This window comes from Nymphalis io, chromosome 20 (genome assembly GCF_905147045.1).
Source record: "Nymphalis io chromosome 20, ilAglIoxx1.1, whole genome shotgun sequence".
NCBI lineage: Eukaryota > Metazoa > Arthropoda > Insecta > Lepidoptera > Nymphalidae > Nymphalis > Nymphalis io.
This window is the reverse complement of record NC_065907.1, coordinates 352,501-368,262: the sequence shown is the minus strand read 5'-3', so window position 1 is coordinate 368,262 and position 15,762 is coordinate 352,501. Positions and strand designations below refer to the sequence as shown.

The 15,762-nt window shown below is 35.1% G+C and overlaps 1 protein-coding gene across 2 annotated transcripts; it reads right to left on the bottom strand.

Annotated features, from left to right (window-relative positions):
• Nucleotides 1–112: 112 nt before the first annotated feature.
• On the bottom strand, nucleotides 113–15,634 carry LOC126776296 (phosphatidylinositol 4-kinase type 2-beta). 2 transcript variants are annotated; one of them, XM_050498691.1, is made up of 9 exons: nucleotides 15,285–15,634; nucleotides 7,592–7,710; nucleotides 6,248–6,448; nucleotides 6,058–6,183; nucleotides 5,887–5,984; nucleotides 5,517–5,640; nucleotides 5,085–5,446; nucleotides 4,934–5,023; nucleotides 113–3,494 (listed from the first exon to the last, which is right to left on the bottom strand). In XM_050498691.1, the coding sequence occupies exons 1-8, from the start codon at nucleotides 15,508–15,510 to the stop codon at nucleotides 4,936–4,938; spliced, it is 1,344 nt and encodes a 447-aa protein (XP_050354648.1). In that variant the 5' UTR covers nucleotides 15,511–15,634; the 3' UTR covers nucleotides 113–3,494; nucleotides 4,934–4,935. The 2 variants fall into 2 exon arrangements, with proteins under 2 accessions (XP_050354648.1, XP_050354649.1); XM_050498692.1 differs by lacking the exon at nucleotides 15,285–15,634 and adding an exon at nucleotides 14,827–14,929.
• Between the last annotated feature and the right edge of the window lie 128 nt (nucleotides 15,635–15,762).

Genomic DNA, 15,762 nt, shown 5'->3' with positions numbered 1-15,762 from the left:
TTCCAAACATATTTTGTATACATATACAGAATTTAATAAATTAAAATTATATAAAAAAAAACATGCAGATCACTATACTAATAGGGTTTCGGACGATAAATAAAACAAGTAAAAAATGCAATGGTGATTATATTTTTCTCGAAAATTAAATAATGTATATAAACATGAATTAGTTACCAACGAACAGGACTGTTTAAAACTATTTACAAACGTGAAATTCTTCATTTTTTACAAGTTTCGAGAAGAAACTGACGTTCGACGGCGAGTAGCCTCAGCTCTAACGAAACTATAAAGGTGACACGAATAGTGTTGTACATGAAAAACTATCGACATTAGAAAGTAATAAGCAAAATTATTATCGATAGTTTCCCAACACTACTAACACTTCACCCGTATACACACCCCAACGAAAGCCAGTTTATTCTCCAAACATCCTATCAGTCATTACTCATCTTATACAAGACAATGTTTCCGTTCATTTGATCGACTTTATAGCTATTTCTATTCTAACCGATCTCTTGCAGTTTAATGCGATTGAGAACGAGTTGACTGTACTACATCGAGCTAGAGAACTGAGAATGACCGCGTTAGGCACTTGACAGACCTCAAGACAATTTTTTATCAATTATAATCATTAAAGTAATGTAAAGCGCCACGCTGCGCCCGGTCGTCATTCCTCCAGTCAAAATGGCAATGAATTATTATATTAAGTCGTTTCATTTACAAATTTCATTTAGATTTTTTCTTATTTTGATATCTAATAACAAGTTATAAGAAAAGTAACAGCGGCGAACCGATTCCAAAAAGAAACCATCATGAGTTACAAGAAACGTATATAAATTTTGTAACTAAAGCCTATCCTATCTTGATTTATTTGTAAATAAAATATTTATTTGAATTTCAAAACTAATAATGTTTTACATTAAATATACATAATATTTTGTTATAAAATATTTTTATTTTCCTAAAAATAAAAGTATTTTAATTGGTGAATTCTTATATTTAATTTTTTGTTTTACTCCAATGTTTTTATATTTTAAATTATTACACTTTGGTAACTTTAAAAACATCGAATTTATCGATATAGAGGTCAAAGTAATTACACATCTCTACAATATCTTTCCAAAATAAATTGGTATCAAGAATATATTGAGCTAGCTAATGTATTGGATATAGGAGCTGTTTGACGTGACGTGACGTACCGACCAACGAAATGTTATTTTTACATTTAATTGTGTACTTAATGAAAACTCAATACATTAAATGAAATGTCCATCGATGTTTATATAAACGAAAAATACAATTTACACGCTTTAATTATATAGAAATCAAATACAAAATCCAATGTAAGCTACAAATTTTAGTTTGTATATAAAATTTGTACTTGCTTTGCTGATGTCGTTAAATGCTTAAACATAACAAATGAGCAATGAAATATAAAATCATAGATATTGTTTCATTAATATAACTACAAAGCAATTATATAAACATAACCTCTATCACACTGTCGTCTTACATTCGTTTTGCTTACGGATGGTATAAGTCTACGAGGCGTAATAAAAAAAGCGTTTAGATAAAAAACATTTCATAACCTAAATGTGATGTGGGCTTTAATTGCTAATTATTATTAATTCAAAAACGATTTGTTAAATACAGGAACCCGGCAAACGACTTTGAAAAAATGGTCAAACAAGTATGAATCGCGCACCGACGGTTCCGTATTTAAGTGAATACATCTTAAGTTAATATGGTGATAGTTTGTACATATTGTTTTGAAAGGAGCTGCTTTTTTTCTCAAATAGATTCGTATTATGTAGATCACAAAATCGATAAACAATAATAAACAATAAATTACACAATGCTTTGCACTTTCTAAACAAATAATAACATTAAATATGCTCCAGCAATGAAATCTTAAAATAATTACGGCAAGTTTCAAGTCATTTCATCAGATATGTTTCTGGTAATCGATTTAATTTTGCTTTTGTTTTCTGTCAAAAAGTCACATGCGATGGCTCGTCGCGGCCATATTTTAAAGCTTGTCATATTCTATGTACTATTTCAATGGGGGTAAAGATAAATAAACGGTGATCTTGAATGACGTGACGTCATTGGTCGAGATATTAAACAATATATTCACGGTATTCATTACGGATTCTAGTAAAATTAAAGTACACATACGTTTAGAAGAATATTGTTGTACATATTGTGGTGTATATTAGTCGAGAACCGTTTGTAGTGCGTAATACGGCAGAGCTGTAATGCGTAAGTAAACAGTTTATTTATCTTTACTCTTTCTGCCATTGGTATGTAGTGTAGTTAGTTAACGTTTTTATTTTAGTATATCTTAGTGTACTGCCTTATTGTACATCTAAAGTCCATCCGTTGAGAGAATACCGTCTCACGTCTGTCAGGACACGACCTGGTAACACAGCGATATAGCTTATAAAAATATTGTTTTTTTTAAATTAATTGAAATTCAATTTTAGAGCGAATGTAGCATTTATTCTTGTAAGTTGAAATCATTGTATAGTTTTTAATTTATTTTGCTTTGGTAGGAAAAATGAATGTTACTAATATTTATATACTAAAAACGTCCATTCGGTTACCAACCTGCCGGGTATTCTTTCAACGGTCGGGCGTTAGAAATGATACAGACGTAACACATTATCTACTGCAGCGAATGAAATGAAAACATAATTTGGAAATAAGATCAAAGTACTCCCTGTGCCTTGCAATACCAGGCGTAGATTATAAAACCATCTCACCTAACACGCGAGCTAACCGATTATAGACCCTATTTTTATGGGTTTAAGATGAAAAATGTAATGACATGAATAATCGCAATATGGCGGAAGACTCGTCAACCAATGGGATGGCTTTATTTTTGACACGTGACCTTAGAGTTTTTCTATTGGTGAATGTAAAAAATGAATCACTATGCAAGTACAATCTAACAAATGATTTTGTTGTTTTATTATTCCGTTTAACGGCGAGCCATTTTGAACCTTACTCTCTACAAATGAATGAATGATGTCCGCGTCTCGTTCTAAAGTTAAACTCGTCTGGTTCTGATATAACTTATATAAATAAATAGAGTAACATCTGAGAGAAGCATTCGACTAGCTCGGTGCGGGACCTCTCCGCTGCTGAAGTTGAACGCGCGCGTGTGTGTGCGTGTGTGCGTGACGCACACACTGTTGTTTCAATATTAACATACATATATTTCAATTTCTAACACTTTATATCTTACGATTATTTTTACATTTACAAAAGTAACTGGAATGTATGTTTTCATCAAACCGGTTAATTTCATCGCGAATTTGAATCTTAATTCGTTGTAATAAAGAACAAAAAAAAATTATAGGAGTCGTTTCAACTTCAACAATACGTTATAATATTTAATTTGTTAATGCGCTATGCTACACCGTACATACATACAAATGGTTATCTATATATATAACAGCGTCACCGAACTCGCTCCACGTTGGTTTCTGGAAATGTTAAAATAAAATATAAGTTAAGCAATGATATTACTTATAAACTTCGATATCTCTCTTTCTGACATCATCAAATTGACATATGCAAGAAGAAGACAGTATTGTTTAAACGCTAAACTACGTTTATAAATAAAGCTGTAGATAATAATTGCAAACTTTTCAAATTGATATAAATAACAATTTGTCATAAGACACACAATTTTATAACTTAAATAATATTATTCGTCAGTTTGTAGTCTTGTTATAAAATACTTCTTCCATCAAATTGCTTATTACTGATGCCAGAAAGAGACGAAACGCCTGCAAGTATGTGTTACCTACTCTTTCCCTATACAATTAGTATTAATTACAGACATCACAGCTGTTTTGATGGGATTACTTAAAGCAATAGTTGTCTTTGAACTATACATACTAGTTTATTGAACCAAAAAACATTCTTAGTAATAGCACACGTGTGACACGTTGCGGGGGAGGGGGGGGGGAGGCGTATTCGTCTTGTGATGATATTAACAAGTTACTATTATTAGTAAAACAAATCCAAATCTATTGAATATGACACCAGTAGCTCCATTAAATTTCACCAGTGCTTGTATTATGTATACGATGTTGATAAATATGTGCCGTGTGTATATAATCGTGACAATTAAGTATTATGTTAAAAAGTAAACAGACGAAACGCTCATTACAAATGATCATGATATTTTTTTTTTTTTTATAGAATAGGAAGGCGGACGAGCATATGGGCCACCTGATGGTAAGTGGTCACCAACGCTCTTAGACATTGGCATTGTAAGTAATGTCAACCATCGCTTACATATCCAATGCGCCACCAACCTTGGGAACTAAGATTTTATGTCCCTTGTGCCTGTAATTACACTGGCTCACTCACCCTTCAAACCGGAACACAACAATATCAAGTATTGCTGTTTTGCGGTAGAATATCTGATGAGTGGGTGGTACCTACCCAGACGAGCTTGCACAAAGCCCTACCACCAGTAAATTTATTATGAAACAAAGCTCATTACAAATGATATTATGAAACAAAGCGCGCCCGCCGCGTGTGTCTGTCTGTACGCGATCAACTCAAAATCTACCGAACGGATTTTCATTCGGTTTTCACAAATGAATCGAGTGGTTCATGAGAAAGGTTTAGTTGTATTCATGTTTTGTGGAAATTAATCGAGTCGGGCTAAGCCAGGACTTTAGTAACATATATAAAGGATAAGAACGAGGTTCTTATTGATTTTCATAAACGATTTATAAATTGAACTGACTACGTCTCCGGCGGTCCTGCGGTAGCGGTAGTCTACACTGTGAGTACTTGAATAAAGTTTATTTCGGCTTTGAACGGTGTTGTGGAGCTTCGATATTGTGTCGTTTTTATGAATAATTTATATTAATATTAATAATTAATAAGTACGAAATGATCTCACCGTCACCACCAGGAGAAGAAGGGCGACTTGTGCTGGAAGCGCTGCTGGAACGAGTCGAAGAACCGCGACGACGTGCTGCCGCCCTTGGACCTGCGCGACACGGGGGTTAGGCTCGGGCTGCGGACTCACTCTCACCTCCGGGGCGGCTCACCTCTCCACGACGACGGCCGGCATCTGCACGAGCTGCACGGGGCTCTTGCCGTCTTTGAGCGCCTGCGTGAGGTTCAGCACCTGTCCGCGCATGACGGACATCTGGCGCTCGAACAGGCTTCGGTCGAAGCCCTTGTCCTGCTTGAACAGCACGTGCAGCTCGTCGCACAGCTCCTGCACGAAGCTCATGTCGGACAGCAGCGGCAACACCAGCTGCTTGGTCTCCTGGCTGAAGGGGCGCTTGGCCTGCGGCAGCCAGGCCCAGTGGTAGGGGTAGGCGCGCCAGGAGTCGGGGTGCTTGAAGGGGAAGGCTAGCCCGTTGTCGATCGCCGCGATGCGCACCTCGGGCTCGCCCGACCACTCCTGCAATAACGGGCTCGTCACTGAGTGTGCACCGTGTGCGGGGGTAGTGGGGGGGTGGTCGTACACTCACGGAGGGGTCGGTCATGGCGCGGCTGGCGGGTGCGTCGTACTTGATGAGCCAGTTGTCGTTTCCGCGGTCAGTGTTGCGGATGATGTAGTCCAGCACCACCAGCCGCTCGAACTGCAGCTGGAACCTGGCGCCAGAGCGAGACCGGTTAAGCCGTCTTTGGGAGGAGGCAGTCGATATCATCAACCAGTGATGACGTTACAATAACAAATACTCTTGGGTTAAAGTTTATTTTAAATTAAACATTTTAGTCAATTTTACTAGTTCCTGTAAGTGTTTATTTATAATAAAAATGTAATTACGGCCGCGCAGCCGCGTGTACTGAACTGTCCCGGCACTCAAACTACTACTACTACAAGAACGTATTCGTTACTTGTCCATGATCCTTTCCGAGGGCGGTTCCTGCTCGAAGCGCCGCAGCCAGTAGTCCGCGTCCTTGTACCCCTCCACGAACACCTGGAACGAGCCCATCTGCCCCGCACACACACGCATCAGTTAGACATAGTAACTTTGGCCAATACATTACGAGAGGGAGAGGGGGTACCTTGGGCGGTAGGCCCATGCGGTTGAAGCGCAAGTTGGGGAACTGCTCGGTGATGGCGCGCTTAAGGCGGGAGCGCTCGCGGTCGATGCGCAGGTAGTTGAACGTCTCCGACACCAGCTTCACCACCTGAAGTACAAAATAGTAAGTCGACTGTGCAGAGGTATCAGCGACGTGGGGGGCCGCCACTCACCTTAGTCTTGGGAACTATCCGTAGGCCGATCTTGGCGTCGACGAGGCTGGCGCCCGCCTCGGACAGGTAGCCCTGGTTGGGGATGAGACACGAGCGCCCGAAGCAGCACGGGCAGCACAGCTTGTGCATCCACTTCGTCCACTTCGGGTTGAGGCGCCCGTACGGCTCCTCGTCTTTAGGTTTGAATACGCCGACGATTTTCTGAAAATGCAATTGAAATTTATTGTAATATGTGCAATATGTGAAAATAACTTCTAAATTCAAACGAATAAAATAAATAAAACTAAAATAATGTTTCCTTTACACCAAATAAGAAAACCAATCTCTTAGTTCCCTTAACCCCGCAAAGGATATTTAATCTGTGCTCCGATCACGTCCAACGACTTTGACAACTCGCTCTTGACGAAGTCTAAATGACAGCTGGATCTTAGTTGTCATTTGGGAGCAATTGTGTCCAACAGATATAAGAAATACATTTGACAGCAAAATATTATTAACAACATACACACCAGAAAAAGGAAAAAAATATGTAGAATCGACGCCAGTTTATTGAATTCGATTAAAAATTTTAATATGTGTAAATTTAAATCCAAAAAGATATCGCAAAAGTCTGGTATCAAAATGACGTTAGGCTGCGATGGTTATGATTGGAATTACGTGAGGTGTTTGCTAAGACGAAAAAAAACCTGTTTTAAGCCGCAGCTTCGCACGCGTTTATTTTAATTATTTATAACAATCCTTTTATTATTACTTTTGATGGTGCGCCAAAAAGAAAATAAATCACAGCTAAATTGTTTGTTTTAAATTTGAAAATTTCTTCATCATTCAGGCCATCAATACCGACCATACTTATAGCAATAAAATACAAATAATTTTACAATTCTTTGGCATTACGTAAAAGGTTTGTCGCGTGAGTATATACGCTTTTACAAAGTTAATGCGGTACGCGAAATGTTTGGTATTTCGTAGATGAATATTTCTTATATTTGTAGCACTACGGCAATAAACTACACTACGAAAATACTAAAGCATAAATAATATATTAGCTCACATTGTGTATGTGGTGGTAGATTTATGAAAATCTATAAGTAAGTGTTACGCTTCTATATTGAATAAAGATTTTTAACTTTATACCTATTGCCTACATTTATATACTACATTCCAATATCAGGAGGAGTATATATACAATATAAACAAACCTTAAATTTACATAGATCATGCAATTTGCTATATAACTTATATCGACTTTATTTTAAATTCCAAAGCTCCGACAACAATACCGCCAACAATCAAACAGCCATTAATAAAAAAAAATGATAAGTCCATAATACATAATAGACTCACCCCTCCTGGATTCTTGACAAAATATGAACCGCTCGAGCCCTGGTATATCCGCTCCGGGAATATCCCATTGTCAATGGCCACCTCCGCCTGCCACACGAGCTCCGTGAACTGTGGGTCATCTGAAAACGATACAACAACGTGTAAAATTTGTGCTTTAATTATTATGTTTCAAAAATAATATATTGAATAAAACTCGAGTCCAGTAGTCTATAATGTTCTGCTCGTATCTATATGTTATATTTATGTAGTGAAAAACGTAAAGAAATTTAAATATATAAACGCGATTTAGTAAAAACGTTTGATTGACAACTTTTTTGACGGTACGCCAAAGAGTCTGTCCAAGAAAAGATCATCGGTCGCAATGGGCAACCAATCAGCGTTCAATATTTAGTCAGATTCGACCAATAGTCGGTCAGCGTTCATTATTTAATCAGATTTATATATCTGATTTCGCTCGTCATTACAGAAGTCAATCGGCAAGTGACAACAATCATTTCATCTCTATTTCTCGTTATATGCCGATTTTATGGAATATATAATCGAGAGGTTATATGGTCCTCCCTAATACATTTCAACATAACCAGGGCGCTTAATTATAGTGTCGGTGAAAACATTCTTCAAAGTATTTTTCCCCTTTGAACATATATACGTGTTATATATTTTTATTGGAAGCGATTCGATGAAATCTCATATTGTCAGGTTTTCACTTTAATATCACCACAAGGCCGCCGTCGAGGCTCGTCTGTTCTGAAGGTCTTGTTTTTCATTACCAAATAATCGATATCAAAAGTTTATAATTTTGAATACCAAATATATAAAATATCTTCAACGGCCTTACTTCTACAAGTTAAGCGGATGTTTAGTTAAAAACTGTTATCTCTCTTTCTATTATCATTGATTTGACATTTGAAAGAAGAAGACTGCATTGTTAACCTAATCACCCCTAAAGAACATTTATCGACAAAGCCTTTTATGCATAGGTAAATCGATTGTAATCTATTAGTAAAGCTTTCAGTTGTAAAGTGTATATCGACAAAGTCACTGACGATGAGGAAGACGTAAAGGAAATCGATCGTTCGAGTCGAAATTACAAAATCATGATACGTTCGAAGGCGAACAGAATAAGACCTTAACCTGAAAACAAGATCGTCATCAAAATAAAATAACAATGATAATGTTTGAGAAATAAAATATTAAAGGTCACGTGATTGTCTGTTTACTAACAATGAAATCGTCCTGAACGATATTCGACAACGGCGGATAATCACAGACTAGCCAACTGCGCGGGAGATATTATCGGGCACAAGTGTGTCCGCAGACGCTACTGCTCACAATCCGATGGGACAATTTGACATGACCAGACAGAGAACAGGCGCACGGACAAGCTTTACTTTTTTAGCTCCGGGCTACTGAGAAATACTTGACCGAAAAACTCAACAAGCTCAACCGCTAAATAGCAATAACTAGCATTGTGTTCCTATTTGAAAGGTGAATGAGCCAGTGTAACATTGGCACTAGGGACATAATATTTTAGTTCCCGGTTATAAGGTTAGTGACGCATGCATACATCGCTGTGAGAAACAATTTGCCCGTCCGTCTACATATTTTTATAAAAAAAGGCTTTTAATGGACAAACATGGCATTTGAATATATGATCTCGGAAACTGTAGCTTTCAAAACTAACCACTAGACCAATGAATATTCCCATGATGTTTGGAATAGTTAATATTCTTATTGACAATGACTAAACTGAAGAAAACTTGCTATTCTCTGGTCATCTTGCAATTAGCGCTCGGTAACTCACTACCAGCAAGTTTCGAGCCAAGCACAACACATACATGCGTAAACCTCATATTTAAAAAAATATATCAAAGTTATTTCGTTACAAATTTAGCTCCAGAATAAATTTTCTCCTTAATAAGTTCTAAATAAATGACGCGACTGAATCGAATGCCTAAATATTATTTTAGATCTATAAAAATATTTTTCTCTTTTAGAAAATAATAAATACGCAAAGTGGTACATCGTTGTACACTTTTAGTTTTATTCATTTATTGCAATGTAGCCGGATGTAGTTCTGACAGTGTTTATATCGCCCGTGTTGATTGAGATACTAAATACTATTTAATAATACATATTAACAAATAGTAAGCTTGTTAACGTCGACGCTCGATAGGCAACGTTGTATCCGGCAGTCAATCGATCGCCTACAGAAGAAAAACCAATATAAATCATAAACTGTTTTGCTATAAATATGTAATACAAGAATATATATAATATTAGTTTACATTACCGAGTAATAATCTAATGTATAAATACAATAAGCATGTAACGCGGCCACGGACGCACCGCAAATTATTATTTACAAGTTAAACTTTTAAATATATATCTCATAAACTGGACGGACCGATGGACCGGCCAAATAAAAACAACTGGCGGTCCTTTGCATGAATGCACGAGGCTTACCACTGACGGGGACATATGGCGAAGGCTCGTGAGGCGAATAACAGCTGCGCCGAATAATTCTTAATACTTCATGGCGACCACGACCGCTCTGACAAGAGTGTTACGACGAAGAAGAAGAAGAATCTCATAAACTACATACATTCGTCAGTCATCGTCAAAACGTCAACGAAATGAATAAAAATGTATGATCACAATAATATATATTATATAATACATCTGTATGTGAATGAACTCCTACACGGCTGGACCGATTTTGATGATATTTTTGGGGTTCTATATGGCTTAGATTGGATATTAGCGGTAGGTGGCGCTGCAATGGGGCACCAAGATTTATCTTTTTTCCCCGTACGAAGTCGGGACGAACAACTAGTACACTATACTATACTTCATAATGTTAATTCCGCTGATAGGTTACCCAGGCTAGTTATCTGACTGAACGAGGTTAGTAATTTTTTGTGGGACAATGATTATAGCAACAATACCCGGAGAGCGTTTGAAAATATTAATTTCGATTAATTTATTTAATTATAAAATTTGTAAACGAATATTTGGGAGCTGTGGTAAAGCTTTGTGCAAGCTCGTCTGGGTAGGTACCACCCACTCATCAGTTATTCTACCGCAAAACAGCAGTACTTGGTATTGTTGTATTTCGGTTTGAAGGGTGAGTGAGCCAGTGTAATTACAGGCACAAGGGGCATAATATCTTAGTTCCCAAGGTTGGTGGCGCATTGGTGATGTAAGTTAACATTTCTTACAATGCCAATGTCTATGGGCGTTGGTGACCACTTACCATCAGGTGGCCCATATGCTTGTCCGCCTTCCTATTCTATAAGAAAAAAAAACTAAAAACGTAACTTCTTTATACATATAATACCTTGAGAATGAAGAGAGCCTTTAGGCTGTTTCGAATAAAAATAATATTATAAACGAAAAAGAAAATCCTCGATTTTACTAATCGGTCTTGAGATATTTACTTCCTAACCGCTAATAGATTTTAAGCAATCAATAAGTACAATGCATATACAATGAATACTAACAAAATATATTATATAAATTAGGATGCACATAGATGATATACATATAAGGCGGTCGTTTTTGAAATTTGTTCAACTGCGTATGGAGATATCATGGTGCAAGCATGTGTGTGTAATCGGATTCACTCTTAGTATCCGATGTCACGTCATACCGACACAGCTGTAATGACGGTGAAAAAAATTACACAAGACAGTCTTTGCCATACGATAGCGATCAATTCCAAATAACCTTTGGATAAAGATTAAAAAAAGCTTTAAGGGTTGAAAACTACTGGTATAACTATTTAACTAAGAATTACTTCAAAAACGATAATCTAAAACTCTTAGCTTATAAAAGCGATATTTCAATCGGATTTTTAGTGGATAGTCGCTATGTATTTGTATGCTAGAATGCCAATAACATTTAGTAACGTAGCAAAGAATGTTACGTTATGAAAAACATTATTTCGTTCGTTCAATTTTAGATAGCAAAAAAAATTTTCAACTCAGAATCTTAATTGAAACTTGTTTACAGATTGTAATAAATAAAGTCACGTCAAATTCCGCTCGCTGATAATACTTTGATTAAAACGAGTTTGTCTCGTAAGAATTTCGTCGATACAATTTGCATAATTATTGACTTCTTAAGCGTTATAACTTTGTTTTACCTTTTCAACAGCGTTTTACGACCTCGCCGAATATTTTTGCAATAACATTATACGCAAGTAATATGTTATTCTACTTTAAGTGGCTGAAACTGTCTAACAATACCAGAAGATCGATCAGAAAATATCGTGACACGTCTCACCTTGAGGACGATTCTAGATAGTATCAACTTTGGGCCTAACATATAAAATTTATAAAAAGAGGGTTTCGACTCTTTGGATTTTTATCTCAAATTTTAGAAGGTTCATTAAATATATTTTATTTTTTTCGTATATAATAATAATACTACTTTTTATAAAGCTTCTTCTAATGTTACTAATATATTTTCCGTATTTTGTTTGTGTTTATTTCGAAATTTATTCGTCATTTGTACGCCAACGCCTTTCATTTATTTTGTCTCTCACTTATCATATCTGTTACATAACACTTATACACATACATACATAACATATGATAATGTTACATACCATATATAATATAGAAATACGAACTTGAGCAAAGCGATTAGAATAAAATGGTTTGTCATTAACCTTGAACGAAGAAACAAAAATATTAATATTCATGTAACAAGTTCAAAATATTTCCGAAATCATTATCAAAAATAATGCGTCTCTAAAAAACTTACAAGACTCTATTTTATAAAACTTAAAAGACAAACACAGATCACAACAATTGACTTCTACATCAATAACTTATTCGAATCATCTACATTCACACTAATGTATAATAATACTTTAAATTCGAAAATAATTCTGTCTGTCTGTTCCACTTTCACAGCTAAACCACTGAACCAACTTTGATCCAAGAATAAGTTACTTTTAGCCAACACCTGATGACGACGACGAAGGAGAGGGGTCTATTCGTGATCGGAAACTAGTAATCTTTATAAAGTAAAGTAAGCAATAAAGTCCGTAAATATACTACTGCTGGGCTTGCAAGGCTTGAAGTTTGTGGTTTTCATTTGAGCAGAGATGGCCACTGGGCCATCTCTGCTCAAATGAAAACCAAATGAAAACCACGATCATCGATTAAGATTCTTACCACTTACCACTGGGTAAGTACGCGTGAATCTTAATCGATGATCGTGGGTTCAAACCCGGGCAAGCACCACTGAATTTTCATGTGCTTAATTTGTGATTATAATTCAACTCGTGCTTTACGGTGAAGGAAAATATCGTGATGAAACCTGCATGTGTCTAATTACACTGAAATTCTGCCACATGTGTATTCCACCAACCCGCACTGGAGCAGTGTGGTGGAATAAACTTCCTTCTCCTCAAAAAAGGGAGAGGAGGTCTTTAGCCCAGCAGTGGGACATTCGCAGGATGTTACGGTTACTCCTCCCCACAAGTTCCTCACGACGTTTCCATCACTGCCGAGCACGAGATAAATTAGAAACACAAATGAAGCATGAGAAAAATCAGTGGTGTTTCCTCTGATTCGAATCTGCATTTTTCGATTAAGATTAACATGTTCTAGCCACTGGGCCATCACGGCTTGATTGTACTCGATTATCAATTAAACTCTTAAGAGAAGAAAAAAGAAATTAAATCACAACATTACCACTAGAGATAATGTTTTATCATAATTTTTAAGATAAAAATGGTACATTAATTACTTTTATTAATTTTTGCAAAGAACTAATAAAATGAAAAATAAATATTATCATAATGTTACAAAGACTTCTGCATAATTTATTAGAGTAATAAATCTATACATTAATTATAATATACTCATATAATATGATTATAAGCTATTAAATGAGTATTCTCTTGAACAAAAAATATAATTATATTATGTTGGTAAAAAAATATCTACAAATAAACTTATTAATTTTGTAAAATCGTGCCATATGATTATAATTTTTTTTTAACACAAATATTTCTTTTCCTGCTGCGGGACTACTAATTTGATTTGTAAATATATATTATTGAAATAAAAAATAAATTACTATATTAAGCTGTATAAGTTGCAAATTCTAGAAAGAATTTTTTTTCTTCGCTTCCATAAATCTTAAGGTCATGGTAAGTTATCTGTTCACTGCTTCTTAATATTACACAAATAATATGAAAAATTAGTTAAATGAAATTTTAGAAACCACTTTTGATTATTTTAGTACTTTTTAGATTATGAAACCTCCACTGTAAAACCTATAATTGTTGTAAGTGGGATAAAAAAATATATCTCTTAGTTTCATTCATCTGTTTTTCTAAAGTCTGAGCACAAGTACAGGTATTTCCACACCTGTGTTAAATTTTATAAATTAATGAGGAATTGTAATGATTTTGACTTAATTTGAAATTATTAAAATGGGATCCTCTTTTAATTTCACTAGGACTCAGCTTTGCCACATATATAGTTAAAAAGTCAGTATAACTAGTATTGATATTGCTCTGTTAGTATATTTTGATAAATTTTTATAGAATTGTTACCATTATTGGTGGAAAAAAGAGCACCTACTGATTTATTTATTTATTTAATTCAGATAATTCTACATTCCAATATTTATCTTATTGCTTGTTCTGTTGTTTTTTTCATTTTAATGCAATTAATGTTTGAAATATTCCAACACAAGGGATATTTATAATCTTAACTTTCGTTAAAGCAAGGCATCAATGCTATGTACAGCATTTAGGTTCACCTGAATGTTCACCTGTTCAACTCTGACAGACATCACTTTTACAAATGACATCATCAAAATAAGTTTAAAAGTCACTACAATTCAACTTTATATTTTAGAACTGTAAATATTTCTTTTAATGTTTTATGTTGAAGGTTTTTGTTTAGTGAAGTCAAGACCATGTTTGCTTATTTTCAAACACAAATGGGATTATATTATTTTTATGATAATTTATCTTTAAAGCTATAAAAGTTAGATAAAAAGATTAAATAAACATTAATATACAATATGAGCATACTAGTACACTACAAATTTTAATTGAACTATATTAATGTCATAATAATTTTTCACATATACACAAAACCAACATATGGCTAGCCATTTCACTAGAAAATTGATTTCTATTTTCAATATCTCATTGAACACTTAATAGAAATGGTAATATGACACTATACATATAAATTACTCACTACACAAAAATGGAAACTCCATCACGGTTGAATACTGAAAATACAGTCTGAAACCCACACAGCTGTTACGCTTCAGTGAAAATTGACATGAAAATGTAAACTGCACCTACATTCACTCAAGTTGTTTTTAAAAACATTTTTTTTAACTAACATGAAGTTTGATGTGTAATGTAAGTTTAGATTTCAAACAACAACAAAGAACTATTTAAATAATTTTCAGTTTTCAAAGTAAAATTTTTGTATTTTGCGTGCTACTTGGTTTTTTCGTAACGATTTTGTCATTTCTTTTTCTTATTAAGTTCTAAGAAGCCATATCTATGTTTAGGAAGTCGAACAAGTGAAATGCATTAAATTACTAACTACGAATGTTAATAAAACTACGCATAATGAAAGAAAATGTCTTTAAATTAGATTAATTAAGTCAAAGACAAGTTTTACCTGATTAAACTAAATTTTACCTGGAAAATGATTAAAGGAGACATCTAGGTCGCCGCGGCCGCCGAGGAGCGGCTGCGACTCCCGATTCACACCAGGAGAATCCACGTTTCCTTCGAATCCGACCTCTGGCACTAAACAAATGTCCTCGGCACTACTGGACAGAGATAGCACGCCGTCATCGGGAGGCGTAATTGCTGTGTTGGGCTTGTCGAAATCGAGATTCAACAGAGTCTCTTCCGTACTCATGAGTAATGTTAAAAAGGTGATCTCTACTGAGCCTCATCTATTTCGTATTGTAATATTCTTTGTTTCACAATCATTAACACAAACACTTCAATACATCGCGATAGACAAAGACTATAGAGCACAATTATTGACAGAACTTCAATTGACAAGACTTCAGTTCATAAAATCATAAAGCATAGACTATAAACGAAGGCATTCGTGATAATTTTTTTCATATTGTTGTATCGTATTTCGCTTAATATCGATTATTTT

Coding starts and splice junctions, on each gene's coding strand:
- LOC126776296 (XM_050498691.1), bottom strand. CDS start 15,510: ATGAGTACGGAAGAGACTCTGTTGAATCTCGATTTCGACAAGCCCAAC. Junction 6,184..6,247: donor GGATAGTTCCCAAGACTAAG/GTGAGTGGCGGC, acceptor TTTGTACTTCAG/GTGGTGAAGCTGGTGTCGGA. Junction 5,641..5,886: donor TCGGAAAGGATCATGGACAA/GTAACGAATACG, acceptor CTCTGGCGCCAG/GTTCCAGCTGCAGTTCGAGC.